This window comes from Diplodia seriata, assembly GCF_021436955.1.
Source record: "Diplodia seriata strain FDS-637 chromosome Unknown scaffold_5, whole genome shotgun sequence".
NCBI classification, from domain to species: domain Eukaryota; kingdom Fungi; phylum Ascomycota; class Dothideomycetes; order Botryosphaeriales; family Botryosphaeriaceae; genus Diplodia; species Diplodia seriata.
Window position 1 is genome coordinate 530188 of NW_027117312.1, and position 27937 is coordinate 558124.

At 56.6% G+C, this 27937-nt stretch overlaps 7 protein-coding genes across 7 annotated transcripts; 3 read left to right on the forward strand and 4 right to left on the reverse strand.

The window, feature by feature from the left end:
- Positions 1-847: 847 nt before the first annotated feature.
- On the forward strand, positions 848-2682 carry CCT3 (T-complex protein 1 subunit gamma; the record flags this gene model as incomplete). Its single annotated transcript, XM_066776617.1, has 5 exons — positions 848-872; positions 926-995; positions 1047-1255; positions 1308-1898; positions 1949-2682. The coding sequence occupies 5 exons, from the start codon at positions 848-850 to the stop codon at positions 2680-2682; spliced, it is 1629 nt and encodes a 542-aa protein (XP_066632459.1).
- Positions 2683-3567: 885 nt separating this feature from the next.
- SLS55_005167 (uncharacterized protein) lies at positions 3568-5493 on the reverse strand (the record flags this gene model as incomplete). The annotated part of the gene is made up of 7 exons (XM_066776618.1): positions 3568-3752; positions 3892-4089; positions 4159-4412; positions 4461-4862; positions 4919-5055; positions 5106-5309; positions 5362-5493. 7 exons carry the CDS (start codon positions 5491-5493, stop codon positions 3568-3570), a joined length of 1512 nt encoding a protein of 503 aa, XP_066632460.1.
- Positions 5494-6774: 1281 nt separating this feature from the next.
- Positions 6775-8404, forward strand: SLS55_005168 (uncharacterized protein; the record flags this gene model as incomplete). Its single annotated transcript, XM_066776619.1, has 3 exons — positions 6775-6979; positions 7038-7662; positions 7714-8404. 3 exons carry the CDS (start codon positions 6775-6777, stop codon positions 8402-8404), a joined length of 1521 nt encoding a protein of 506 aa, XP_066632461.1.
- A 3808-nt stretch (positions 8405-12212) lies between these two features.
- Positions 12213-13506, reverse strand: SLS55_005169 (uncharacterized protein; the record flags this gene model as incomplete). Its single annotated transcript, XM_066776620.1, has 3 exons — positions 12213-13142; positions 13194-13307; positions 13360-13506. The coding sequence occupies 3 exons, from the start codon at positions 13504-13506 to the stop codon at positions 12213-12215; spliced, it is 1191 nt and encodes a 396-aa protein (XP_066632462.1).
- A 3343-nt stretch (positions 13507-16849) lies between these two features.
- PFS2 (pre-mRNA cleavage and polyadenylation factor (CPF) complex subunit) lies at positions 16850-18817 on the reverse strand (the record flags this gene model as incomplete). The annotated part of the gene is made up of 3 exons (XM_066776621.1): positions 16850-18538; positions 18585-18700; positions 18754-18817. 3 exons carry the CDS (start codon positions 18815-18817, stop codon positions 16850-16852), a joined length of 1869 nt encoding a protein of 622 aa, XP_066632463.1.
- Positions 18818-19301: 484 nt separating this feature from the next.
- SLS55_005171 (uncharacterized protein) lies at positions 19302-21008 on the forward strand (the record flags this gene model as incomplete). Its single annotated transcript, XM_066776622.1, has 4 exons — positions 19302-19584; positions 19645-19685; positions 19739-20741; positions 20797-21008. The coding sequence occupies 4 exons, from the start codon at positions 19302-19304 to the stop codon at positions 21006-21008; spliced, it is 1539 nt and encodes a 512-aa protein (XP_066632464.1).
- A 2977-nt stretch (positions 21009-23985) lies between these two features.
- SLS55_005172 (uncharacterized protein) lies at positions 23986-27907 on the reverse strand (the record flags this gene model as incomplete). The annotated part of the gene is made up of 5 exons (XM_066776623.1): positions 23986-26513; positions 26560-26778; positions 26829-26900; positions 26953-27382; positions 27533-27907. 5 exons carry the CDS (start codon positions 27905-27907, stop codon positions 23986-23988), a joined length of 3624 nt encoding a protein of 1207 aa, XP_066632465.1.
- Positions 27908-27937: the final 30 nt, after the last annotated feature.

The window sequence follows — 27937 nt, forward strand, 5'->3', positions numbered from 1 at the left end:
GGAAGAGCAACCAGATGATCGCGAATCAGAGTGCATGGAGGAAGGAGGCTGGCGTCACGTGAAATGCCGAGAGGGTTCTCATGGGAAACAGCAAATCAGGCGAGCCTTTTTTGCCAAGAGAAGCTCTTTCCCTAGCCGCATCTGGTAGGCTATACCGTTTTTGTAACGTCGGCGCTTGCGCCGTTACCGCTGGCGTGCCACCGAAGCTTTTCAGAACATACAATACCAGTGGGCCGTTGCCCCAGGATCGGTGGTCAAAGTCGCCGCAAAAGCCCCAGGTGGGACCCGGCGCTCACACGGATGCAGTTCCGGACAGGGTGGATGGCCAAATCGTGCATATGGCGCATGTCTTCAAGGGTCGCTGCAGGGGCAACGCAACCGGCGGCAGCGGCGCGGCGTAACATGGTTGATTTACGGCTGACGCAAAGGGTGGGGCGTGTGGTAAAGGGGGCGCTTTCAAAACAGGGTCGACGGGACGAAATTTGCGTTATGCATCCGGCGGCGCCGCTCGGAGGGCCCTTGCGCGAGTGCCGATTGCGGCCTAGCCGTGTCTCACAGTTGAGCCAGGGCTGCAAGGATCCGACATTGATCCGCTCACGTGCGCTTTCGGCGAGAAAAGCGGTCTGAGCGCCCGTCCCTCCGCTCCGTAGTGGCTCAGAAATGTCGGGGCACCTCCTTGGCGTGTTTGCCGCTGTTTGACGCGTAGCTGTCGGAAAGGAAAATAGTCGCGCCAGGACGCGCTTTGGGCATTTTGGTGGAAGGCCCGCGAAGCCAGCATCCCGCAGAGCGCTATAGCCCCTCACTCGCCGCATCCACAACCCAAACAGCCTCGACACAGTCCTTCAAGATGCAGGCACCCGTGGTTGTTATGAGTACGCTTGCTCCCCGAATTCCCCCTGGCTCCAGCTAATCCCCGCTACCCCAGACACCCAGACCGGGGGGGAGAGGCAGTTTGGCCGCAAGGCACAGCTCTCCAACATCACGGCCGCGAAGACGTGAGTGCGCGCCCTACCGTGTGCCGATGCGCCCCGCTTACCCCCGTCCAGCGTTGCCGACATCATTCGGTCATGTCTGGGCCCCAAGGCCATGCTCAAGATGCTGCTCGACCCCATGGGCGGTATTGTCCTGACCAACGACGGCCACGCCATCCTGAGAGAGATTGAGGTCGCTCACCCTGCCGCGAAGAGCATGATCGAGCTCAGCAGAACACAAGACGAGGAGGTCGGCGACGGCACCACCAGCGTCATCATTCTTGGTACGTCCCCACGCCAGCTAGGCCGCGGAGCTGTGATTGACATTTGGTACAGCGGGCGAAATGCTGGCTCAGTCCCTGCCCCAGCTTGAGCGCAACATCCACCCCGTTACGATAATATCCGCCTTCAAGCGCGCTCTTACGGATGCCATCTCCATCATTGAGGAAATCTCGATACCTGTCGACATCAACGATGACAAGGCCATGTACTCCCTGATCTCCTCCTCGATCGGTACCAAGTTCGTCTCGCGGTGGTCCGAGTTGATGTGCAACCTTGCCTTGAAGGCGGTGCGCACGGTTTCTCTTGACATCGGAGGCGACAAGAGGGAGGTTGACATCAAGCGGTACGCCAGAGTGGAAAAGATACCCGGTGGAGAAATCGAGGATTGCAAGGTTCTGGACGGCGTCATGCTCAACAAGGATATCACCCACCCCAAGATGAGGAGGCGCATCGAGAACCCCAGGGTGGTTCTGCTCGACTGCACTCTGGAGTACAAGAAGGGCGAGTCCCAGACGAACATCGAAATCAGCAAGGAGGAGGACTGGAACAGGATATTGCAGATCGAGGAGGAGCAGGTCAAGGCCATGTGCGATGCCATCATCGCTGTCAAGCCCGACCTGGTCATCACTGAGAAGGGTGTCTCCGGTAAGCATTGCCGATTAAGTCTGTTCAGAGGCCAGTTCTAACTTTCCCAGACCTTGCCCAGCACTACCTCGTTAAGAACAACATCACTGCCCTGCGCCGTGTCCGCAAGACGGATAACAACCGTATTGCTCGCGCCACCGGTGCTACTATCGTCAACGCTCCCCAGGCTCTCACCGAGGCGGATGTCGGCACCAAGTGTGGTCTCTTCGAGATCTCCAAGATTGGTGATGAGTACTTCACCTTCCTCACCCAGTGCGAGGATCCCAAGGCCTGCACTATCCTGCTTCGCGGCCCCTCGAAGGATATCCTGAACGAGATTGAGAGAAACCTCCACGATGCCATGGGCGTCGCGCGGAACGTCATCTGGAAAGCTCGCCTCTGCCCTGGAGGCGGTGCTACCGAGATGGCGGTTGCCGTTGGACTTGAGAAGAAGGCCAAGTCCGTTGAGGGCGTTGCTCAGTGGCCGTACCGCGCCGTCGCGGAGGCTATGGAGGTTATTCCCCGCACGCTCATCCAGAATGCTGGCTCCTCCCCCATCAGGGTTCTCACTCAGCTGCGCGCCAAGCACGCCGAGTCTGAGAACGGCAGCAGCTGGGGTATCGATGGCGATGCCGGAAAGCTGGTCGACATGAAGGAGTACGGCGTTTGGGAGCCCATGGCCGTCAAGGAGCAGAGCATCAAGACCGCCATTGAGAGCGCTTGCCTCTTGCTCCGTGTTGATGACATTGTCGCCGCGAAGGCCGCGAAGATGCCCGGCGGCCCCATTGGCGGCGGTGATGAGTAAACGGACAAGATGACGCGAGATCCAATGTACAAAAAATAGAAGCGGCGGATTAAGAATCGGATGGAACGAGAAAACAAAAGCAACTAATGTAGCATAGAGAGACCCTAAGCATTCAATCAGAGTGTGCGCGTCTCTAGTGCGAAGCACTGTGTAGCAGCGCAACCAGTGGCACGAGAATTGCGGCCACCTAGATCAGGCTGGTCGATCCTGTCATCGAAATTTAGTCCAGTGTCCGCCATCTGCAAATAGTGAACGTGAGCACTATCGACATGATGAATTGCCTCCGGATGCGCTACTCAGTCCCCCGAGATTGCCTACGCAATATAAGAAACTGTATATAAGTTCTGCTAAGATATCCCCTACGATAAGAAAAAAAAAACCCCCAGCCAGATGCAGATACGGAGGTTAACACTCATGCTTACTCACTCCCCATGTTGAAAATCAAGCCGAGCACAAACAGGCAGGCTTTGGCAAACAACTAAATAAACAGTCAAACTAACGGAAGACGATTACGGCGATCGCTTCAATACCTCTGATGTGTTATTGAATGCATGAGTATATACGATGGTCTCCACAGTCGTGACGATCGAGGAGACAGTTACGGACAGTGGCAATTCAGGTGTGCAAAAACATTAACATTAAAGATTGACTCATACGCGTCGTCTACCATAATCCAGAAGTTTGGATATTGCATCATCGCTCTGCCAATGCACTTTTTCTACATGCATCCAGCGGTGATGCTTCTCAAAAGAGTGACTGCCATTTCTGACACGTAGCATTCCATTCCCGAAGGGTTGGATGCTCATTTGATACTCGTAGAGATGTTTCGAAGACCTGCTTAACAGTCTTATTTGGTTACGGATCCTTTTACTGCTTTTCGTTTCTTCAACCCTCCTTGTTGGGGTTGATGGAGCCTTGCTCAGCAGTGTCTTCGTTCGTGCTGCTACCGGAGACGGAACCAGCGTGGTGGAGCTGCTTGGCGGCAGCGGTGTTCTCCAGCCTCTCGGACATGAAGATCAGGTCGACCTCCTCAAGTGTGCGGCCGCGAGTCTCGGGGCAGCAGAAGTAGACTAATACATCGTGTTGTCAGCATGTGATCATAAGAAACCGGCAAGCGAGGAATAGTCATATAGCAGGTGTATGCATGGGGTGGGTCAACTGTATGAAGGTACGAGAGGGGGGTGACGTGGGGTGTGGGCAAAAGCTTACCGTAAGGACCAGCAATGACGTTGAACACCAGGAACCAGATCCAGGTCTTCCAGCCCACATTCACGTCGGCGATGGCAATGGGTCCAGCGAAGGTGGTCAGGAACGCCGAGAGCCACTGCGCACTGACGGAGAGAGAGAAACCGATGTGGCGGTAGCGAAGGGGCATGATCTCTGAGCTGTACACGTACGGGACAGGGCCTATAGTTCACACCGGTATTAGCTTTTTGAGTTCTGAGTGAGTCCATGCGGGTTTGCTTCATGGCTTACCCCAGGTTGGTCCAAACACGGCGATCCAGCCGAATAGCATGGCTGCCGCAGCGGCTCCCGTCTTTGCACCTGGACTCGACATCAAGCCTGTGAATGTTGCGAAGAAGATTGTCTGGCCAATCGCGCCGGCGATGAGCCATGTGCGACGGCCCAGCTTCTCCATGAATGTCACGCCCATGAAGTTGGTGATCGTGAGCACGGTGGTGGCGACTGCAGAAAGTGCGGACGCGGTTACAGCGGGGAGTCCAATGTAACTGTGACATGTCAGAAAACCAGCCTTCGCCATGACAAAACAGACTTACGTTTGGAAGATGGTTGTCATGTAGTAGTAGACCATGTCAGTACCGATCATGTAGCCTATGCCAACGAGGATAACACCAGTGCGAATACGGCGTGCGGCCTGCAGATCTGAAGTGTCCCAGAAGAAGTCTTTGAGGCGGAGCGAAGCAGTGGCAACTTTCTCGAGCTCGATCGAGGCCAGGATATCCTTCCTGGATTGCTGGAGCTCAGGATCCGCCAACGCTTTCCCGTAGAGACGCTCAAGGGTGGCATCGCCCTGCTCGTTCCTCCCTTTCGCGTAGTAGTAGCGAGGAGTGTCCGGGGTCGGCCAGAGGAAGGCCACGGTGAGGAGTGACCACATGATCTGGAGAGCAACGGGGAAGCGCCAGACGACCTGGCCAGCGGTGAAGGTCATTCCAAAGTCACTACAGGTATGTCAGAGCCTGTTGAGTCGGGTTGAAAGAGGGAGGAAAGCACTCACACCCAGTAAGCGAGCGCAATTCCAGCGGCTGCAGAGCAAATCATGAAGTTGACGGACGCACCGCGGACCTTGACGCTGATGGCCATCTCGGCAACATAGACAGGAATCATTGACGTGCAGAATCCATTGCCAACGCCCTATCACTGCGTGAGCTTTGGCTGCAAACTTGGGGGAGTTGTTCACTTACGATCAACACGCGGCCAGAAATCAGCTGGCCGTAACTGTAGCTGGTTGCACTGATGATGGAACCGATGATCTGGACGGCTTCGCCCGCAATGACCCAGCTCCGTCTACCCATCTTCATTCCGAAGACCGAGACAATGACGCAGCCAAGCCATGATGCCAGGAGGAATACCGAGGTCACCATGGAAATGATGGTCGTGTTGGGATACTATGACCGTCAGTGAAGTGCAATTGAGGGGATGTTGCAAGCAGAGGCATACGCCAATGGCCGCCTGGAAGTCTGGGGTGAGTAGGACACCTCCCAGAACACCAGCATCCCAGCCGAAGGTGATGAAGCCGAGACTGCCTGCAGTGACGGCAGTCCGGTAGAGGGATTTGCCTTGGAGCACCATGTTGACGAGTCTGGAGGGCAAAGACTAAGGCAATTGAGATGGGGTCTCGAGTGAGAAGCAGCACAGCGAACACAGAGCTGAGCAGCGGCAGAGCGAGGGATCTAGATATCAAGCATGGGAATCCACTATGGACGGGACCAGCCACCCGCCCCGGCATGGCTAGGCTGGAATCGGCGAGGCACATCAGCCATCACTGAGGAATTTTCCATGCCGTACAGATGTGTAGGGGCAAGATTCCCGCTATTCTGTTCACTGATCTCCGGCGTTCCTGCCGAGTAGGATGCGCAGCTCTATCACAAAATCTGGATCTAGCAGTGGTCGCCGGGAAATAAAGCGTGGGCCAAGCTTCCGCACACCACGAGGGAAGCGTGGCCAGCCGCGTGCGAGACCCTGGCGAGCGGCATCCTTCGAGCAAGCGAGCGAGCATATCGGGCAAGGGCAGCGTCTCCGAGATGCAGTGGGTTGCATGTCAGCCCACGTAGCAGTACGTACGAGGCACAGGAGGGGCAGCCTGCATGACGCCCATCACCATTTGGAATCTGGGCCCAGCGCTCCCATGCCGGAGCCGGATGCAGCAGACGAAGGCGAAGTGGTTCCTGAGCGGGCTGCTGCATCGGGGGTGGATGTGCAGATCGACGACAATGGCCGGGCATTGTGGGCGACAGCAGGTGGAGGCGGGCGCGAGGGAGGGGCACTCCTGGAGGGCATATTGAGGCGTTCGGGCGGAAGCCAGCCGCAGCTCCCCGGTGGCACGGCCGTCGATGCATGGTGGTGGTCGAGCCCACAGCCGTTGGCGCGGTGGGTTTGGGTTTGGCACAAGCGAGCAGGCAGCCGTCAGAAAGGCGCCGATCGTGGTCCGGCTCCTGCCCCCCGGGACGCAGCCGGCGCCGCCTTCTCTTCGCGGCCTGCCCGCCGTGGAGATCCTGCGGCACAGCGCGCGCCTCTCAATTCCTCGCCGCGCACGCGTCTGCCGCTGCCGCGCCCGCCTGAATCGTGCGCCAGCGATCCACTTCTTCTTCAGGCCCCGTTTCGGCATCCTTCGCAAGCCGCTGGCTCTTGGCCGCCGCTTCAATGCCGCGTGGCATGGCTCTCCCCAGTTTGCTCGGAGCTATGGGCTGCAGTCGCCCGACACTGGCGTGGAACTGCTCCAATTTTACCTTCAGGAGCTGTGTGTAAACCGAGGATCGCTATTCGCCAGGAGAGCTCCTTGTGCGGCCTCCGAGCTCTTTTTATGTGCTCCGCCGCCCACGAATCGTGCTGTGCCACAACGAAGGATTCACAATGGCCGTCCTTTTGACTCTCTTTCTCGCCGGCATCGCGTACCTCGCCTTCAAGGTGGTGTACCAGATAGTCTACTACCGCTTCCTGCACCCGCTCGCAAAGTTCCCCGGCAACTTCTGGGGAAGCGTCACCCGTCTATGGATCACCTACCACAACGTCAAGGAGGATGAGTGCCAGACCTTCAGAGAGCTCCACAAGGAACATGGTAAGCTCCCGCAGCTTCAGTGCTTGAGAAGTGACTCGCGCTGACCAATTGACCCCAGGACCTGTTATCCGCATCACCCCTACCATGCTCCTCGTGAGCGATGCCACCAAGCTCCCGGAAATCTATCACCGCAATGCGAACAAGTCGCAGCACTACATCACCGGCAGCTTCGGCAAGACCGAGTCTCTGTTCAACATGCAGGATCAAAAGCAGCACTCGTACTTCCGCAAGATTGCCGCCCCGCTCTACAGCTTCACCAACATCAAGAAGATGGAGCCGTTGATCGATGCGCGCATGAAGGAGTGGGTGAGCAAGATTGACCACAGCTTTGCTAGGACGGGCGACAAGTTCGACTTCGCGCCTTGGGCTGTCTACATGGCGTATGACATCATCTCCGAGGTCGGCTTCGGTGCTCCCTTTGGCTTCATCGAGCAAGGCAAGGACGTCGAAGGCCTGATCCAGGGCTTTCACGATGGCCTTGTTCCGTTTGGTATTATGGCACGCTGCTATCCCTTCACCAATTGGGTCAAGAGCACGTGGTTTGGCGACAAGTACTTGGTTGCGCGCCCCGAGCAGGATTCTGGTATCGGCACGTTGATGAGGTTCCGCGACAAGCTCATTGCCCAGCGCTACAAGGACATCGAGGCAGGAAACACCTCCGGCAGGATCGATTTGCTTCAGACGTAAGTGTTGCTCGTTGATGTTCTTTATTTTCTCTTTCTGACCCTTTTTAGCTTCATTGACGCTCGGGATGACGAGGGCCAGCCGCTAGACCTCGACTACATCAAGGCCGAGATTCTCCTGGTTCTTCTTGCCGGCGCGGACACGACGGGAACTGCCTTCCAAGCCATGATGGTGCACATCATGTCGAACCCGGATGTGTACGACAAGCTTATGGTTGAACTGGACTCTGTCACGCGCGCTGGTAAGCTGTCGGAGATGCCTCAGTACATGGAAGTTCTCGAGCACTGCCCGTACTATGTTGCCTGCGTCAAGGAGAGCATGCGTCTCAACCCTTCGGCGCCCAACATCTTCCCGCGTCTTGCACCCAAGGGCGGAATGGAGCTTTACGGGCAGTACGTCCCGGAGGGCACCGAGCTCACCTGCAACCCATGGCTCGTCCACCGAGACCCGAACATCTACGGCGAGGACGCGGATTTGTTCCGGCCGGAGCGGTGGTTGGAGAGCGAGGAGAAGGCGAAGGAGTTCAACAAGTACAACATGGGTTTCGGATACGGCGCGCGCGTCTGCCTGGGCAGGGAGATTGCGAACATGGAGCTGTACAAGGCGCCGCTGCAGTTCTTCCGCACCTTTAAGCCGAACATCCTCAACCCCAAGGAGCCGGGCAAGTACCTTGTCAAGGGCGGAGTCAGTTACTTCACCGACATGTGGATCACGATTGACAGGAGGGCACCAGTCGTGTGAGGGGGGGTTTTTGAAGGGGGATGTGTTGACTTCTGATGTACATATTTGGGTATTGTAGATGCTTTATTAGGCCAAATGCCACAGTTCTTTTCAATTGTTGCTCTTCACATGCGCCGGTTCGTCAGGCCTTTCCACGTATGCAGGCGGTTGACAGCCGTTGCCGGCCCGTCACCGACATTTAACCTTGTTCGCGGCGAGTCATCATGGCGGTATCAAAGGGCAGTCGCAACGAGAGGTCAAGGGCCCTGAAACGACCCGGAATGCTCGAGGGAGAGCGGTTCATGTGTCAAATAGGCAGGTGCAGGCAGGCTCTAAAAACCAATAGAGCCCGAGCTCCTATACAGCGGAGGTTCTATATCTTCCCTGACCTTTGACCGCTCGCCTGCGTGTCACCTGAGACATGAATCGTGATAGCCGCAGCGTCGGGAATCTTTGGTGTGTAATCGAGATGCATGAAGTTCAAATGAGCGCTGGATGGAGCTCGCAATGTCGTTGAATCGTGCAAGCATGGCGGGGGGTCCACAGCTTCCAGACTTCTGACGAGCACCGATGGCGGAGCGGCGGGGGTGTTTTCCGCGAGCCGAGAGAGCTGCAACGGCTTTTTGCAACTGACTCGGCCGGCTGCAATAATGCACGAAGGCGGTTCTGTCACGGTTTAAAATTTGCATTTTGCCTAACTTGACCATGTCCGCCTGCCCCTGAGCGGCGCAGCAGACGGGGTGGCTGCCGATTGCCGGGAAGAAGGGTTCTGCGCCGCAAATGCGAGTCCACAATTCGATGCCCACTGAGGATGAGGGTTTTCCAGAGGTCGTCATCGGTGCACCGGCGCCCCACAACCAGCGACCAGGGGCGGGGCGGCGCGAGTCAGGCACGGTCGCCTGCGGCACTCGGTGCCACGGAGCCACGGTGCCATGGTGCCCTCGACTTTCGCGGCATCAGCGCTTGATCACCGTGAGCATCGGCGCGATTTGCCGCGCCGTTGCTCGCTTAAACCATCTTCAGAGAAACAGCAGTTCGAAGACACAAGCTCAATCCTCCGCAAATCCTGACATTCCTTGGTGCATTCAAGCATTGTAACTGATTGACGGGCTGTGGACGCCACCACCGCCCGAGGGAACGGAAGGCCGAGTCAAGAGAGGGCCAGATGCGGCCAAGCGACCCCAGGGCAAGCCACCCGCCTGTCGGGCCCGCCGTTGAAACACATCGGCGACGACACCTCTTCCTTGGCCGTGGCACCGCAAAACGCAGGAACAGCCAAGGGATCTGGCATCTGCGCCACGACTACTTGTAGTGTCCCTTTGCCAACGGCCACGATCGCGAGAGGCATCCTCCACTCCCGCCAGTCGCCTGACGCGGCCAAGGACGCCGCGCACAGACTCCTCTGCTCGAGCCTCATCCCGAGCCTCCTCCGCCCTCCCTCCCGCCCCTCTCCTCGGCCCTCCCGCTACGCACACGCCGCCGGCTTCGCCCTGTCACCCGCTTCAAATAACCTGTTTCTAATCCCCTCCCTGCTCTTACCCTCGATTTCTTCAGCGCCTTAACCGAACGTCTGTGCCCTGGATTGCGCTACGTCTCGCCATGTTGACGTCCTGCCTCTTTCCGTACAAGCGGCGGACCAGCTACACAATACAGGCAGAAATCTACTGAAAGAAGTGCGGTATAATCGGCACAACACGAGTGGGATGTCCGATTAAGCAAGAGGGCCCCCCTCCCGCAATCGGGCAACCCGTGATCTACACCCCAAAACACGCGTCACCCGCCGGGAGAGCATCGAAACGTCCAGATCGCCATTATTGCCTCTGACTTGTACCCTACTGTGTACTGCTCTTTGCCCACAAGTCTCCTGGCCGGATAGTGATTAACCGGCACCCGAATTCCAGATCTTCATCTTGGCAGGAGGAAGCCCGCGCAATCCCCAAGCCACCGGTGGCCACATCTCGCCCCATCCCTCTTCTCCCCCTTCCTTCGTCCCATCTCAATGACGATATGCCGAGGCAGTGCGGTCGGTATCCGGAGCGCCCATAGGATCTGAAGCGTGATCTGGCGGTCGAAGGATACCTAGACCACGGTCCGAGCAGCCGATGGACAACAAGGCCGAGAGGAAGCGAAAGGCTCTTTTGCGCACTGCATGCGATGTACAGTATAGCGCGGGGGAAAATCTAGCCTCGATACCGACACTGCTCGGTGGTTTTCTTTGCTTTTTCTCACTCTACTCTTCCATGGCGCCTTCCCATCCCTGCTCGCCACGCGAGTCCGTTGCTCGGAGGTGACACAGCAACGGTTCTGTCGGCTCCTGCCTGGCCTTCGGAAATAGTACGTTCCTTTGCATCGAGTACGGGGATGTACCCGCCCGGAGGGGGAGACGCAGGGAAAAAGCAAAAAATGAGGCGTCGGCCCGGAACGTGGGGGGTCCACCTGCTATACTCTGGCAGTTGTGGGTGTCTTCAGACTAGTGGACACATCATTGCCTACTCTTGTACTATCCTACTAGGTACATGCTAGCACGAGACGAATGGTCGCTCCTCGCGGCACCGGGTGTGCATCCCATCATCGACATCGCGAGCAAACAAGAAAGAAGTAGAGAAATCGCGATGGTCCCATTTGCCTGCTCGGCGGGGAATCTACGGGGAGGGGACGAGCTCCCCTTGTCTGGTCCAGAAGGATTCGTCGTTGGTCCGTCTACTCTCCACTTCATTACGGTGACAACCGTTCACGTTTTCGCGCGCGCGTAGCCGTCCACCAGTTCCTTCCCTCCCTTCCACTACCCGCTACTTTTCTCATTACATAGACTTGCAAGGCGAGACGCAAGGAAAATCCCGAGACCATTGCCTGTCACTCGCGTGGGAAATTTTCCTTCTCGCGTGGTTGGACTCTTTTGCTTTTTCCTCTCTGAAGGATGACGACCCTTGTCATTCGCCATACGTAATACCACCCACCCACCCTCACACACACGCACAGAAGCTTGTTGGTCCCTTCTTTGCAAATCTCTGCCTGAGGCTTCCAGGGTCGCGATTCGTCGCCCGCCGAGCGCCTTTTGCCGCAGCCGCGCAGCCATGTGGCCACCACCCGGTGCTTCTTCGCCGCGTAATCCCCGCCGTGGCACTGCTGCCGCCGCCGCCGCTGCTGCTGCTTGTTGCCGTTCGCTGCTGGACGCCTGATGAACAACGGGATAGGGGGGAACCCCGTCTTGTCGGCTGAGGGAAGAGACGAGACGGCGAGTGTTTCTCTCTATTTCTCTTCTCCATTGCGATGGTTCGAAGTGCTCGTCTTTTTTTGACTTTTCGGGAGTGACGTGCATCAAAGCGTATCAGAAAGTAGCGGCACAGCCTACTCGCTGCTATAATATTATGTACTATGCTATGCTTCCCTTTACTAACCTAACCGCTTTTGCGTTATTACTAAAAAACCTTTCCCATGATTTTTTTGGTCCCGTTGCGCCTTTGACGCCGCATGAGGTTCGAAAGGTGGCGGGCTACGAGACGATCATCCCCGGCTTTTCGTCCGCCCACTCCACTTTTGAAGTGTGTTCGAGTAACAAGGAGAAAGAGGGAACATGGAGAAAGACACTTCCACCACCCAAGGTATCTTAAGAAGTAGTTGGTTTTGAAATTGGGAGAAACGAGAGAACCGAAAGGGGAATCATACAAAAGAGAAAGCAAGCAAAAGAAAGTGGTAATCCCATGTCCATAGTCCCAATGCCATCGGCCTCCCTGGCCATTCCCAATCCACCCATCGAAAAGCGCCGCGAAACAAAAACCCTCAGTGTCGGTCCGTGTGAACCGTTCCCAGACATGAAAAAATGACGCGCTTACACCCTTCCCTGACCCTGCACTGGCGCCGCCTCGTACAGGCTGTCGTGGCTGTGACTGCTCACGCGGGTTGCGGAGCCGGCCTCGTACTGGGTGACGATCTGAGTGCGGACTCCGATGCGGCCGTCGGGCAGGGTGAGGGCCTCCTCGCTGCTGTTGGACGCCGCGTCCTGCTCGATGCGCGTCTGGATGCCGCCGCTCTTGGCGTCGCGGAACGTCTCCTTGGGGTTGAGGTCGTCGCGGTTGAGGCTGCGCAGATGGACCGAGCCGGACTGGCTCGTTCCGGCACCGCTCATCTTCTGGAAGGCGCCCTGGGAGAACTTGGAGCTGTGCTTGGCCCCTGACGGGTAGCGCTGCGACTCGTAGTAGCTGCCGAGCAGACGCGGGGCGTACTTCTTGGCGATGACCTTGAATGACGGGATCGAGGCGGCGGCGATGCCGACGTTGGTTTCAATAACGGACCAGTACATGGCGCCCGAAATGGCCCAGGTCGGGTCGGCGGACGTGAGCATCTGCGGGATGTAGGTGATGCGGATGATGGAGGAGATGCAGGCGAATAGACCAAGGCTGAGCATGATGCCGAGGCCGATCTTCTGGTTCTGGGGGATTTGGAGGTGCAGTACGGTCTTTATGGGTAGCGTATATGTCATGACATCTGTGGAGATGTTGACGGCGGCGTTTGCGAGGTAGAAGGCGTTGATGTCGATGCACTTCTTCTTCGTGATTGCGAGGTCGTAGGCTGCAGAAACCGGAGAACACTGGAAGATACAGACGATGACGTGGGCGCTGGCCTGAGCAGCAACGATGCAGGTTATGATGATCGCCATTCTCCTGAGAGTGCGGTCTCCGAGGCGCATGTAGAGCGCGAGCACCGAAGTCTTGATGAAGCCCAGGCATGCGTTGTAGAAGATGGAAGAAAGCCACACAATCTTGTTTCAAGTCAGTGATGGTCCACGACCAGAGCCTGGTGGTGGAAATACCTGAGAGTAGGTGATCATGTTCTGGATACCGCGGGGCTCGACATCGACATAATGGTCTCCCAGCCCGTGCTGGACCGAGAGGATGGTTACTACGACGAACGCCCAAGCCAAAAGCTATAGCGGGATGTTAGAACAGTTGGTCGGATCCGGGCCCAAGGTGACTTACAGCTCCGATTGATATCAGAATGTCATCGTATCCTACTTTCTCGACAATGAAGATACGTGCCCAGAGACGCAGAGCCATGATGATGAAAGTGATGACGGCAAAGACCACCGAGATGGTGACCACTGTCGGACCTTGGGACTCGGCCATGGCGAAGGATGGAGCAACCCAACGAAGGGCTCAGGTAGGCTGGGTGGGGATGACGGATGTGGTCCAGGTAGAGCCAGATAGAAAGCTTCCAAAGAACGGGACCGGGTTTGGCGGCAGGGTAACGGGTGGGAGGGACAGTGTCAGAATATTTATGAACGAATGGTGGGGCGTTGAAGGAGAGACCAGTCTCTTTTCACTATGCCAGTAGAGTACAGTCACCCGCGCTGCGGCAATAGAGAGGACAAAAGAAGAAGCACAAGAGTGAAGTGAAGGCAGGCGGCCGCATTAATGGCGAGGGTACTCTCCGCAGCAGGCAGAGGATCTTCACGTTCCTGGGAGGAAACCCGATACACCGGATCGGAACGGCCTTGTCACAGTCCATCACATCCGCCCTCGTCCCATTGTCGTATGCACCCCGGCGCGATAAGGGCCGGGGTTGTGCGTGTAGGCAAGGGCATGCCCCGGGCAGTCTGTGCATAACTGGCTGATTGTTCTGGCGGGCGGACCCACGGCAGGGAGGCAGTCCAGGAAGGCCTTGCAAATGCGAGTCCGACGCCATGGCTGGCGACTGCTGCAGAGGATCTGGCGCCTGGCACGATGCAGGAGCCAAGAGGCTGTATTTGGCGCGGGCTGCAGGAACGGTGCGTCTCGCTGAGACGTTCCTCATCACCGCGCACGGCATTCACAATGCAAGCATGGATGATGCGGGGCACTGAAGTTGGCGACCACAGGCGAGATGAAAAAAGAAAAGGGACAGAGAGCAATGGCCAATGGCGGCGCGAAGGAGGAGCAGAGAGGGTCGACGACGCCGCTTCCGCAGTTCCGCGCTGCGAGCTCAGGACAACCTTGTAGCCGACGCTGCCACAGGCCAAGAACGAACGCTCCACCAGGCGTTTCATGCCCCCCGGTGGCCATGGGCGGCGAGCTGGCCGGCTCTCGACAAGGCGGCGACTTCGTTAGCCCAACACCGGTGGCACGTAGTCTCGGTGCCGGCAGGGAGCCAACCCAGCACGTCAGGCTCGGCCGCACCGTCGCCGTTGCCAAGCTTTGCCGGGAGAGGTGATGAACGGCTTAGGTGATGACGCTCACGGAGCATCCGACGCCTTTCTTTTTCTCCAGACGCACGACGGGCGGGCAGCTCAGCCGGACGGCAACGGCAAGCGAAGCGGGCGGGACGCGCTCCGGTTCGACGGCTGGTGAGCGATCAGTCATTTGGACGGAGCAGGATCAGTGGAGGCGGCGTTACCGAGCGTGGGGAACGCGCGTGTGCGTGTGCATGGCAGCGCAGCATGAGCCCTGCAATATGGAGTCGCCGAGGCACGCACGATCGGCCTGCAGTGCGCGAATTCTCCGGCGTCATAATCTCGGCGCGGCGGTGGTGACGATCTGGCCGGGCGAGGCGTGAGAGAAGCGGTGGCGCAGATCGCAGCCGCAAGAGGATGTTGCGTGGCTGCCTCGGCGCCGATCTCCGCCTGCCGTGCCTGGCACACTGGACCCTCGATGGATACGAGCCCTAGTCAACATCCTCGCGCCATCCACGGCCATCATTGCCTCCAACGCCCTGCCTCTCCTGACTGTCTGCAAGAACCATCACTGTACGCTGCGGCGCTGGAGACTCAACCCTCACCGACTGCCGCGCTCTCCAGTTCGCCTGCATACGCGAACGACACCCCGTCCGAGCCCGCCAGGCGTGTTTCCTCCAGATCGCCGCCCATGTCTCACCTTCGGCGCCAGCGGGCGTGCCGCGGGCCTTTTGACCTTGACCTCTCACCCCACCTGATTGACACCACCACTGCCGAAGCTTCGTTCCTGTTTATGGTCGAGACCCCCAAGTGCTTCCTGCCGGAGGCGCTCCGTCGGCGTCTCTAACGTGCCTGTGCACTGGCTACTTCCGTCTCAACGCACCTTTATACACTTCCCATTGGCGTGTATACTATTTTCTTGCATTTAACTATTGTTCGTCTACAACCAATGGCCTGATTCCTCCATCATGTCGTCCCTTGGCTTTCCAAGCCCCCCGCATCTTTTCAACTTCCTCTTTCCATAAGTCCATTTCGCTTTGCTGCTGTGAAGCCCCTTTCCCGCGACTTTTCTTCCACATCTGCTTAACTAGCGATACTTGATACGCTGAGTCCGGCTACCTCGTCTCATTCTTCTTGAAGTCAATCTCATGTACAGCACAGCTGTTGCTGTGGATTTTCCCCTCTTTAAATTTTTTTTTTTGGTCACTGTGTCACCCAGCCGGACATGTTGCAGTTTCAATCAGTCCCGGGAAGCTCGTTCATACGTGACCTCCACGTTGAGAATAGATTCTCAGGGTGACGCGCAACCATCGAAGTTGCACAAAGCTACGATCAAGTGAAGTCAAAGGATCGCAAGCCCGGCGTATCTCCTGGAGAGAAGGTAGTACGCTCGTCAACTAGCACACCAACTTCATTCGCCGCACTTCTTCCCAACTCTGCCCTCTCGTCAATACAGCGTTCGATCCACGGGCCGGCGCCGCGGTGCCGGATCGGTCCGGGATGTATGAAACGAAACAAAACAAAAAAGAAACACATCACGCTGCTCACCGACAATCTCTTGCTCTCTTATTAATTCCAACTTCGATCGTTGCCGCGAGCGGTACACATCATCACCCTCCTCGTCAGGGGCGGTGACAATCGGATCTGTCTCATCTGCGCAATGCATCGATCAAGATTTTCGAAACAGGCCACCAATCACCTGGGTCTTGGGTTGACGACCGACATGCCTTGTCCCTGCGGATCAACGCAGCGACTCTCACGCAACCCGGCCATATCGCGCGCAGTTATGCACCATCACAAAGTAAATCGTCGACTTCTGGAAACACTGATCAACGCGGCTTACCTCTGCACGTACAAACATCATTGCACCGAACAATTCGTGCTGGCGGAATGCTGCTGAAGCTTGTAGAATGTTGCCGGAGCCAATGATTGTTTACCGCCTGGGAGCTCCCACACGCACTATAGAACGAGCTAGGCGGATGTTTTGTGCGACTCGTGAAACACCAAGACTTCGTTGCGCGAAACAACCCGGATAATTCTCCGACCCATACATTCAAATTTTTGCTATTCCAAAGAGCTCGCTTCGTGCACATGTAGCCGCCCGTGCTTCACCAAGTGAGAAGTAATGCTACTGTTGGGGTCCAATTGCCACCACGTGAGACGCCATGCTTCTGTTTTTGATTCTCTTCCCTCCCACCACGGAAAGCAAGATCCATACTCTGAAAACGCCATTGACGAAGAAAAGTTTCCATGGTATACAGCTCGGTGAGAACTCATCCACCATCTCCCACCCCAGAAAGAGATCCATCACTACTCAGACATCACCTCGGTTTCCTGTACCTCCCTTGCCTCATCTGCTCGTTTAAGCTCTCCTTCTGGCTAGGCAGCGGCTCTCTCCTTCTCCCACGGCTGTCCTCGCCAGCACCGGGTACGCCCTGCGCAGGCTGCCCAGCCTGCATCGGCGGCGGAGGAAAGCCCGCGAAGCCAGGCGGGAAGGGTGGCGGGGGGAAGCCTGGAAATCCGGGGGGTGGAGGAGGGAACGAGCCGGCCTGGCCACCGTTCGGGGGCGGGACGGGAGGTAATGGGATCTGCCCGCTGCGAATCATCTCCGCGAGTTTGGTTGGATCCATGCCGGGAGGCAGAGCTGGGATGCCACCGGGGCCGGGGAAAGGTGGAGCACCCGATCCCGGTGGAGGAGGAGGTGGTATGTTGATGGGGACCACCGGTCCGTTCGTGGTGGGCCCACCGAGACCAGGAAGCTGGGCGCCGCCGATGCTTGAGCCGTCGGCGAAGCCCAGGCCAGGAAGGCCAGGTAGCGTGGGCTGCTTTGCCGGCATCTTCTGATCGACAAGGCCTTCGGCTTCGTCCTCAGCTTCCTGTTCTTCCTCTTCCTGCGCTCGTCTCCGAGCGTCGCGTCGGTCGTAAATGCCTTGAGCCTCAGCGGCAGCTTGGCCGATGTGGTATCGGTCGTTGAACGGAACAGTCTCTCCCGGGCGCGCTCGCGTCCAGAAGCGGGTGATTCGATCGTTGGAACCAGACGCGAGAATGTGCCCAAGAGGATGCCAATCCAGAGTCCAGATGGCGAAATCGTGGGCTTGCGGCACCCGATGGGCGGGGTAGATAGTCTGTGCAGGTGCGTTTGAGGGATCTGGGCTGTCATACGGAGACATTGTCGCCTCGATGCCCGGCGGAGCGTTCTGTTCGTCAAGAAGGTAATGGAAAAGGCTTCCGTCAACTCCTCCTGTTGACAGGAGATTGCGGTGAATCGGATGCCATGCCAATGTGGTGATGTCCTTTTCGTGACCACGTAAAAGGAGGACGTCACGCATCATACGTAGGTCGAATATCCTTGCAGTGTGGTCTCTCGCACATGTGGCAAGGAGCTGGCCTTGTGTACGCTCGAAAGAAGTCTTGGAGATGGTGTTCTTATGACCGTGGAGCGTGGTCAGGCAACGGCCTGTCCGCGGATCCCACAGCTTGATCTGATGATCCTTGGAGCCCGAGACCAGCAAGCCTTTAGTAGGGTGCCAGTCGACAGTCTTGGCTTCCCAGCCGTGACCGGTCAGGGTGGATTCTTCAATTCCACCAGCAAAGTCGAAGATTTTCAATGTCGCATCGTCGGAAGCAGTCACGAATTTGGAATCGGTAGGGGCAAAGGCCAGATCACGGATGGGCTCGTTGTGGGCTTGGAGGGCTTTGACGTTGTTGAAGTTGGTCTGCCAGTATTTCACCACGCCGTCCTGGTCGGCCGACACCAGCCAATCGTCGCTATGCGAGTATTGCGCAGCGCGGATGGCGGAGTCGTGGGCCTGCATGATGGTCTCGAAATTGAAGCCCATGCCATTCCATAACGTAAACTCTCCACTCGTCGAGCCAGTGAGCAGACGCCTGCCTTCTGGCGTCCATCGTACAACGTTGATAGGATGTTTGACCTTGTTCAGTGACGCGTGGAGGTGTTTTGCGGGGATGGTATCGGCGGCGGAGCCCAGGCGAGCGAGCGGCGGGATCATCTGAAGCGCGTCAGCTTTGTGCAGCAAGGCGTCCTTCGATACATACGTCGACCATGTAGCTGATGCTGGGCCGCTCGACCTCAACAGGCGGAAGCCCCTTGTAGCGCGGACGGCGCACGCGCGCCCATTGGACCATTGTCGAGCCATAGTCGGTGGCAGCGCCTGATAGAGGTCAGTGGCGGGCTTGTAGCTCGAGGAAGGGAAGGAAAGCATACGGCGAGCTCTGGTGCGCGGAATGCCATCGTGGCCGCCGGTCTGGTAGTGGAACTCGCGATCCATGGTGCGGGCAGTTCAGCGGAGATCGGACTGGCACCGGACGCGGGGAGACTGGGGATGCGCGAGCGTGGGGCGCAGCATGGAGTCGGCAGAGAGTGGTCGCGGTCGCGGAAGCTTGACGCGCTTGTGCTTGTGCTGCGGGCGTTGGCAACCAGCAACGCCGGGCTGCGCCACAGGGCCAGCGGGTGCGCCACAGCCACAGCGGGCAGGCGCGGAGCAGGGAGGGGCGGCACAGCGGGCGGATCCTGGGCACTGGGCGCTCGACAAGCTGCAGCGCGCCAGAAAAGCTCAACGAGCTCTCCGCATAGCCGCTGATTGGGCCCGCCGCCGGAATGCTGCTCGCGATAGCTGTCTGGCCGTCGCTTCTGTCGCCTCGCCCTCCGTGACCCCGACGACCAATGCGCCGCGCTGGCCTTCCTCGCTGTCCCTGAGCCCTCCCCCCACCCCGCCCGCCCTCGAGCGCCGTCCCCGACCAGCCGCCACCCCAATGGCTTCCAGCGTTGAGACCGCCGTGTCGACGAGCACCGACATACCCATCGCCCGCCCGGACAAGCAGTACACTGCCCCTACACCCCAACCCGACCCCTGCCAAACCCCTGTCGCCAATGGCGAGGCGAAGAGCTCCAGCGCCGGCTCTGGCGCCAAATCAATTGGGAAATACAGACATGTCGTTGCTGTCCACCACCTGGCGCGCCCGTCATGCCTCAGCCAAGATGCGGAGAAGCCGCCGAGTTTTGTGGGCTTCCGGAACCTCATGTTCCTGGTGCTGAGTATGCCGTCTCCCCCAGGAGCGTCAGGGGTCCGTGGCTAACCGTTCACCACCTATGAAGTCGTCTCCAACCTGCGCCTGATGATTGAGAACTTCCGGAAGGTACTGCCGAAGCTCCACCCCCAGCCGAACTTTGCTGACCCTGGCGCGCACAGTACGGAGTCTTGATCTGCATTCGCTGCCACGACTATCGCCGCCAGGACGTCGTCTACGGCTCCATTCTCTACTTCCTTGTCCCGTGCCATCTCTTCGTCGCATACGTCATCGAGCTCGCTGCAGCGCAACAAGCCAAGGGTGCCATCGCACGGATCAAGAAGGCTGACTCGCCCGAAGACGTGCAGGCGGGACGCGACGAGTTCCGCAGCACATGGGGTCTCATTGCCTTTGCCCATGGCGTCAATGCCACGCTGAATCTCCTGGTTGCCTCGACTGTCGTCTACTACTGGATCCACCACCCCGGAATTGGCACGCTCTGTGAGCTTCACGCCATCATTGTCTGGCTGAAAACATGCTCCTACGCCTTCACCAACCGTGATCTCCGCCATGCTCTGCTTGACGACTTTGGCACCGCTCCACTCCCGGACATCTATAAGGAGTGCCCGTATCCGAAGAACATCTCAATCAAAAACCTGACGTATTTCTGGTGGGCTCCCACCCTGGTCTATCAGCCCATCTACCCTCGCACCGATAAGATTAGATGGTCTTTTGTCTTCAAGCGCTGCGGTGAAGTGCTTGGCCTCGGCATTGTCATCTGGATTGCGTCCGCCCAGTATGCCTCGCCTCTGCTGAAGAACTCGTTGGACAAGATTGCGACACTTGACCTTGTGTCGATTGTAGAGCGCATGTTGAAGCTCTCCACCATTTCGCTCTTTTGCTGGCTGGCCGGCTTCATGGCTTTCTTCCACTCCTTCCTGAACGCCCTCGCCGAGGTCATGCGTTTCGGAGACCGAGAATTCTACACGGAATGGTGGAACGCTCCAAGCATCCGTATCTACTGGGTCACATGGAACAAGCCTGTGGCTAGCTTCATGCGCAGGCACATTTACAGCCCGTTGTGCGGTCGTGGCGTTCCACCTGTCCTCGCGCAGATTATGGTTTTCTTGTTCTCTGGTGCTTTGCACGAGCTTGCCGTTGGTGTGCCAACCCACAACATTATTGGTATGTCAAATTCTGTTCTTATCCCACTGTCTGTTGATGATTGACTCGGTACCAGGTGTCGCTTTTGCTGGGATGATATTCCAGATCCCCCTCATCATGATCACAGATCCTATCCACAAGATGAAGGGTCTGCAGAGCAAAGTGATCGGCAACATGATCTTTTGGATCAGTTTCTGCCTTGTGGGACAGCCTCTGGCGGCTCTGCTCTACTTCTTCGCTTGGCAGGCTAAGTATGGTACTGTGAGCAAACCACAGCTGTGGAGTTAGCGGACCTACTATCTTTATGTTCTTATTACTTCTTTTGCTTTGTCTCTTTCTATAGATTCATTCAGGTAGGGAGCTCGCGGGTGTTTCTGGGTTTCTTTGGTCTCAAAAAGCTTCATTATTGTATTCAATCCGCAAAGCGCATCCCGTAAACTCGTGAACGTTCGGTGAGGTCCTCACTGTTCGCAATCAACCGCGCCATATTCAATTTACATGTCAATGACGTCCCACCAGTTACAGCAGGGTATGAAGGATTTGAGCCCTCTAGATCCCGCCGAGAAAGTTGCGCTCTCCGCGCGTAGGTAATTGGATCTGATAGCCGGACACAGACATGAGGTTTGAGTGCAGGCAATCGCGTCAAGATACTGTATTGAATTGCCTGCGTGAGTTTGGTGCAGTATCTCTGTAAGACAAGTGGGGTGGGGCTCATTTTCTTTCTCCGTCGCCTGCTGTGAGGTTTGGCGGGGGCTTGTATACCAGCCCCGCCAATATCGTCAACGCTATTATCGATCAGCCATAGGGCGGGGTGTGACCACGCGCATCCATGGCTATGGAGAACTCGTATTCCCTAGAGACGCAACCATTTCTTCTTCCAAGTTCCATCACGTGGTCAATGCCACATTCCCTTTCAGTGATTCCTTCGTTCTTGAACCAAGCCGGAGCATGCACGGGGCCCTCATATACAGCCTAATATCAGTTCTCCGTAAAGCGTCGTCAGCTTCCCGCCGTTCCGGTCAACTGCGTCTCAGGCGTCCTTTATTTAATGTATATAGTCATTTGGATTTCCTCCTTTCCCTCCCGGAAGGTTTACACTTCATCTAGTACCTGGTACGTAGCCATCTAGACGGCCCCTCCCTGGGCGCGTTATCTGTATGCCAAAATCCACGGGTACTGCTACGATAATATGCAGCCGGGCGCGTCGTACACCAAATGCGCCGCCGTCGTCGGCACGCGGGCCGGCGGCCTGCCCGGGGTCGCGGCCAAGCGAGGCAATGCGGGCCAAAGTGGTGGTGGCGAAAACAAATAACCAAGGAAGAACGATACGACTTCGTGGCCCGGCTGCAAGGGCTGTGTGCCCGGGAAGGGAAGGAGCGCTCTGCGGGAGTCAAGAGGGAAAGGGAGAGGAATGATGTAATTACGTCACCTTGAATCCTGCGCTCCCTTTCCCTTTCCATCAAGGTATGGAACGGGATATGAGGTTCATCAATAAACCCTCGAGAAATACATCCTAGAGACTTCACCACAAGCGGCAAATACGAACATAGTCAAGATATCATACTTTTTTTTTTTCTTGTTTCAGTTTCATCTATATCGGTTTTAGTTGTAGTCGATCTTGAGAGGGAAACACCAAAAAAGAGGATGAGAAGCCTTTTGCTGAAGAAAAACATCCAGACATGCCGCCATCCGAAACGAGAAAGCCGCAAAAAGACAAAACCATCCCACCCTTGTGTATGCGTGTGCTAATCAATCCAATGCTTCACGAGATTTGCGTGACCGTACCAAAGATGTCGCAAGAGTAACGAAAAAAGAAAAACGACGCCCAAAATGTCACATCCTCCATCTTCGTACACGTTCCAACCTGACATTGCGAATTGAGCCAACTTCGCTTCCTCCTCCCGCGCCGTCCCGCCTGTTCCCGACATTTCGAATCTCGGATACAGTGCCAGGAACTTTCGGTGGCGCTGTTCGTGACGGGGAGGACTCGCTGATGGTCTTGCTTCAGTTGATGAGGGGCCTTCTCTTTTCATGTACTCATCCCTCATTTCGTCTTTCCTATCTGTCGCGCCTCGCTTGGGTCCCGGGAGAATGGCCCGGCCGGTCTATCTGTACAATGTATGCCATGCTTCCAATCAAAAACGCAAACAGAAAATGAAATCCAAGAAAAGCCCCACTCATGATGATGAAAGAAAAACCGGAAGAGGACAAGAAGAGATTCAGAACCCATTGAACCCACCCCGGAGAAAGACTTGAGTTGGATATGACAAAACAAGACCAAAAACCCCGATCGCTATGTGCTGTACGGTTTATGCATAGCCTGTGCTGCCCCTGATGATGGAAGTAGTAAATTCAACCTTCCCCACAATCACGTTTCCCATTCCTTGTTGAAACAATGAAGAACGCACCCTAAGATCATGATGGAAAAAAAAAAAAATGCAGGTATCCGGCATTGGAAAACAAGCAGGCGAATCTGCAACAAGTGGAATGAACCAAATCAACCTGACATCAGTCGTTCATTCCTTCCGCTGTTTTGTTTCGGCTTCAACGTCAAGCCACCTGTGGGGTAGCGGTGGCTTCTGTACTGCTGACCAGTGTAACTCTCGGCTGCCAAACGAGCATTTCTGGCAATTTTCCTCACCTCTCAGCGCATCGTTGAATCCAGCATTGGTGATGTCGATCCGAAGTACTAGAATCCAGCTGCAACGTGAAGTCCGGTACGGACGTGCCGCGGAAGAAGCGAGGTTTCGTTTCCGTCCATCAACCCAAGCGGTGCGATGGTTGCCGGTTTGCGCGTCTTCGAAATTCGATGTCTTCATTTCTGCTTCTGCTGCCTTCCAAAAGACCTTCTTTTTTCGTTGCCATAATGTTCAAATACCGCCAATCCATATCGTGACCTCACCTATTGCTGCATCTGTCGTTTTCATCAAATAGTTTCCAACGCCTGCTGCCGGGCCGAAGGCCTTCGCACAGGCCAATTCGAAGAGCTTTTCCGGGGATTAGCAGCTTTTCGTTCCTTCAATCGATTCCGTAAAGCACCAATGAGCCTTTCCGTGGCCACATACCGGCAAGGAAGGGCTGTAGCTTGAGGCCGAAATTTCGACATTGTACGAGCAACACCCGTCAATCGATAGCACAAGGCTTCGTATGCTCCGACACTTCTTCTCCGTATGCCGTATCCAAGTGATGCAGTCTTATGTTGGTAAAGGTAAGGCCCGATTGGCTGAACGTGGCAGACCAGTAGGCTTCTGCCCGGCTGGATGGTCTAGCCTCCCTTGCGGTCAGCCTCGTTGGCCGGAAGAGGCTCGCCTCCCTTGTGCTCGCCGTTCTTGCTGGCGTTTGACTTGGCACGCTTGCGGCCGCCTTTCTTGCCTCCGCTCGATTTCTGCCAGCCATTGTTCGAGGACGAGTTTCCTCCCCCACCGCCCTTATTGCCGGACTTCTCATGGGCGATCGGGCTCTCCTTCTTCGAATGAGGTTGCTTCACGTTGTGCCCATTCCCAGATCGCGATGGGGCCACCTGATTTTCCTTCTCCGGGAAGCCAACGCTGCTGTGCAAGGTGCCGTTGGAAGGCTGGAGACCCGCAGACAGCGCGCCACGATTAGCCGTTGGCGATGGAGTCCTAGTCTCCTGGACAGGGGACAGTATAGGCAGGACGGCTGACTTCACTGTCTGCGCAGGCGCGGCAGATGTTCTTGATGTGTCAAGATGCGAGACTCCGTTGGGGGTTGACTTTACACGCCATGGTGGGATGTTCTGAGTGCTCGACGGGGCAGCCTTTGGGGTGGAGTAATCAACATCGCCGTTGACAGGGTAGCCATTCACAACGCCGGATCCAGCCGCCGTGTAACTCGGCACAGCTATTTGAGACGCTGCACCGTACATGTCAATGCCATTTGAACCTTCAGGCTCGGATGAAGCAAAATGGCGACGCAACACCTCGTTTGCAAACAGTTGACGCTGTTGTTGTTGCTCTGGCATCTCCATATGAAACGGTTCATCTGGTCGCGCTGGAGCATCTCTGTCAATGTACCCATTCGTATCGACGTGTTCAGGTATGCTTCTTTGTTCTCTGGCTTGCGGCGCGCGGTATGAGCCATTCACAATGACAGGACCTGACTCAACGGGGGTGGCGACTTGTGCTGGCTTTTCAGGTACTTGTAACGATGCAGAAGTTACAGCCGTCGGGCGAACTCCCGTAGAATAACTTCTGTTGTGGTTTTGCCCCAGGGGAGATGGCGATCGCGAGATGTGCTGCTGTGCCTGACTTGGTTGAGGAGGTGCCAACTCCGGCGAAACCTTTCTACGCCTCTGGACCAGTTCCTGGAAAGACGGAATCTGCTGAACGGTATAATCTTGTGAACGGAACGGCTGCGGAGACTCGTTCATAAAGTAACCGAGGTACTCTTTCGGCGAGCCGTTTTGGGCATGCTCAGGGACGATCTGAAGGCCCTTGGGATGGTGCTGGGGAACGTCCACCGGTTGCCGCTGAGCCGTCTGGGTATCCTGTGACGATCGCGCAATTGGATAGGCCATGAGGTTGGGCGGATAGCTGGGTATTGGCGGATAGCCAGGAAGAAACAGGGCATTCTGGTCAGCTCTCGCTGGCTGTGAGTGGGACCTGACGGAGCTGTTTGCCTGGCCTTCAGGCACGGTAGCCCGGTGAGCGCTGCGCCTTTGCGTGGGAATACTTAGAGGTAATGATGGCGACGAAGGATTTGTCCGAATTCCATCCTGAGAGTGAGACTGAGACATCGGCTGAGGCTGCTCAAACCCATTCGGATACGGATACAAGTAGTGGGGCATGAGTGGTGCAGTGGCAGGTGGCTCGTTTGGATCTCTGGAAACGGCTTGAGCCGTCGCATACTGCGTTCTGGGTGGCGATCCATGGCTCGAGCCGTTTCTGGCTTGAGCCTGAGCCTGAGCAATAGCTTGCGCTTGTGCCGCACGAGCCTGTGCCTGGGCGAACAGTTGGGCTTTTAGGCTATGCTGCTGCATCTCAAGCATTTGATACTGCTTGTATAGTTGCTCGTGCAAAGACGCTCCAGTGGTAGCAGCGAAGTAATCGGGCCCAGCTCCTGCAAGAGGAGGGCTTAAGAACGGAAGCCCGTTCGCGTAGTTCGCACCACTTGAAGCCCTACTACGGTCGCCCTGATTGTTCCTCTGGTTGTAGTGGTTTCTGTTACCACGGTTGCCGCCACCGCGCCCACCCCGCCGCGATGGTGAAGTACTGTGGGTAAGGGTCGGTTTCGGTGCCGGTGGCGGTTTCTGGAAAGTGGGTCTTTCCTCCTTGGGGAAGACATATTGCTCGCATACCTTCCCCAGTTGCCCACCATCCACTAGAAATTCGAAAGCCTGGCGGATTTCCAAATGTATCCCACGGAAAGCGTAATCATCAGCGGAGTTGCCCAAGTTCCGAGAAACGTTGAAAGGCTCTTCCACACACAAGCGGAACCGACCCTCTTTGTTGCCGCTGTCCACCTCCCATCCCTTCTCTTTCCGAGTCAAAAACCTGCCGTTCCGGACGGAGACCACATCACGTTCGTAATCAAAATCGTGACCATATAATCGAAAGAACTGAAAGAGCAGCTGTCCCAACGACTCCTTGTTGTCCTTTCCGAAATCGCGAATCTGCTCCAAATCGTCAAAGAAACTCGACTCCTCTCCAGTGTCGGTTAGATGCTTCTCGAAGGGCATTTGATGCAACGAAGGCAACACCGGCGGGGATCTAGTCTGTAAGAAATTCAAGACCATGCAGATCCAGGTGTAGGAGCTCAGTGTCCCACCCATTGCTATACACGTCAGTGCCAGTAGTGCAATTCGAAACATGAAACGTACCAGCATCGTTCAGGATCCGCTGTTTCGTCCAATGTTTGACGATCATTGTCAGTGGACGTACACGTTCATCAATCTGAACATAGGTCTTGATCATCCTCGTGTTCTCCAGCGCAAGCGTGTTGTTCACGTTCATGTCGCAAGCGAGCTCGAGTTCGGGGTCCCAGACTTTGACAATGGGAACCTTTGCCGAAGCTACACACACCACCTTGCTCATGCCGTCTGCACCTGTTTCAGCAAGAATGTTTCAACGTTGCAGGGTTCTAACGTACGTTTTGCTAGTGCTTCAGCCAGCATATGCACGCTCTCAAGCTTCCTCATTGGGGTCTGAATACACACGTCGACTGTCGGGGGGGTTAATGAGGTCTAGATGCAACAGTAGCGGTCGGCACGTACCATCAGACTCGGCGGTGCAGAGCAGGTTGCCTGATGACCCAAAGACGTGAACCTTGAACTCGTTCCCAGGCCACTCCGTGTGCAGGATCCGGCCCAGCTTTTCTACCAAGAGCTTTCTTCTCTTCTGGCTCTCCTCGGACGGCAATAACCGGTCGTACAGTTCTCTCATGTCGCCACTGAGCTTTTCCTCTTCTTTGGGGTTCAGGGAGGGCTTGGGCCGCACTGGCGCCCTCTCCAACATGTCGGCGTTGTCGTAGCCCATCCGACGCCTACCAAAAGCAATACCCGTCTCATATTTGCACTTGTACGGCTGCTTCCGTAGTGACGGCAGAGTGCCATTTGCCTCGGAGGAGACGGACCTCGGAGAGTGGTTGCCAAGAGCGCCGTTCGGCGATGGTGTTCTCGAGCGAAATGCAACGTCCCGAGCATGCTGGTGGGGTGTCGAAGGGACCGAGTTTGAGTGATGTGAAGTCATTGGCGGGCGCGCGGGAAGGGAATGCTTGGCCCCCTCTGGCCCCCTACTCGCCATGCTTGCGGAGTCCGTCACCTGCGATGTACCGCTCGTAGCTCGATTTGGCACGCTGTTATTCCCATCGATGTGCTGTGGCGCAGGGTGCGGCTTGGGTTGCGCTTTCTTTGTGGTCTCTTGTGCCGGCCTCGACGCCAAGGGCCTCGGGTGCTGTTCCTGAGACACGGTGGTGGCGGGGGGCGACTGCGCGAGCAGGTTCTTCTGGAGCAGGTTGTTGATGTGCACAGAGCGAAGGAGCGGGTGGTAGGGCAGGAGCGGCTGCTGCGCGGCGTGGGGTGTGACGAGAAGCGGCTGGGGAGCGGAGGTGTACTGGTCCAGGGCCAGCGGACGTCCTGCCGAAACGCGGCGCGAGAAGAGAGTGTCTGGGGAATCCAGGGCGCGATTGGGACAGCCTGCGTGTGCTTCAGTACTGCTGTACTCGCCCATCAACGCCGGCGGGCGGGGGTGTCGAGGCGC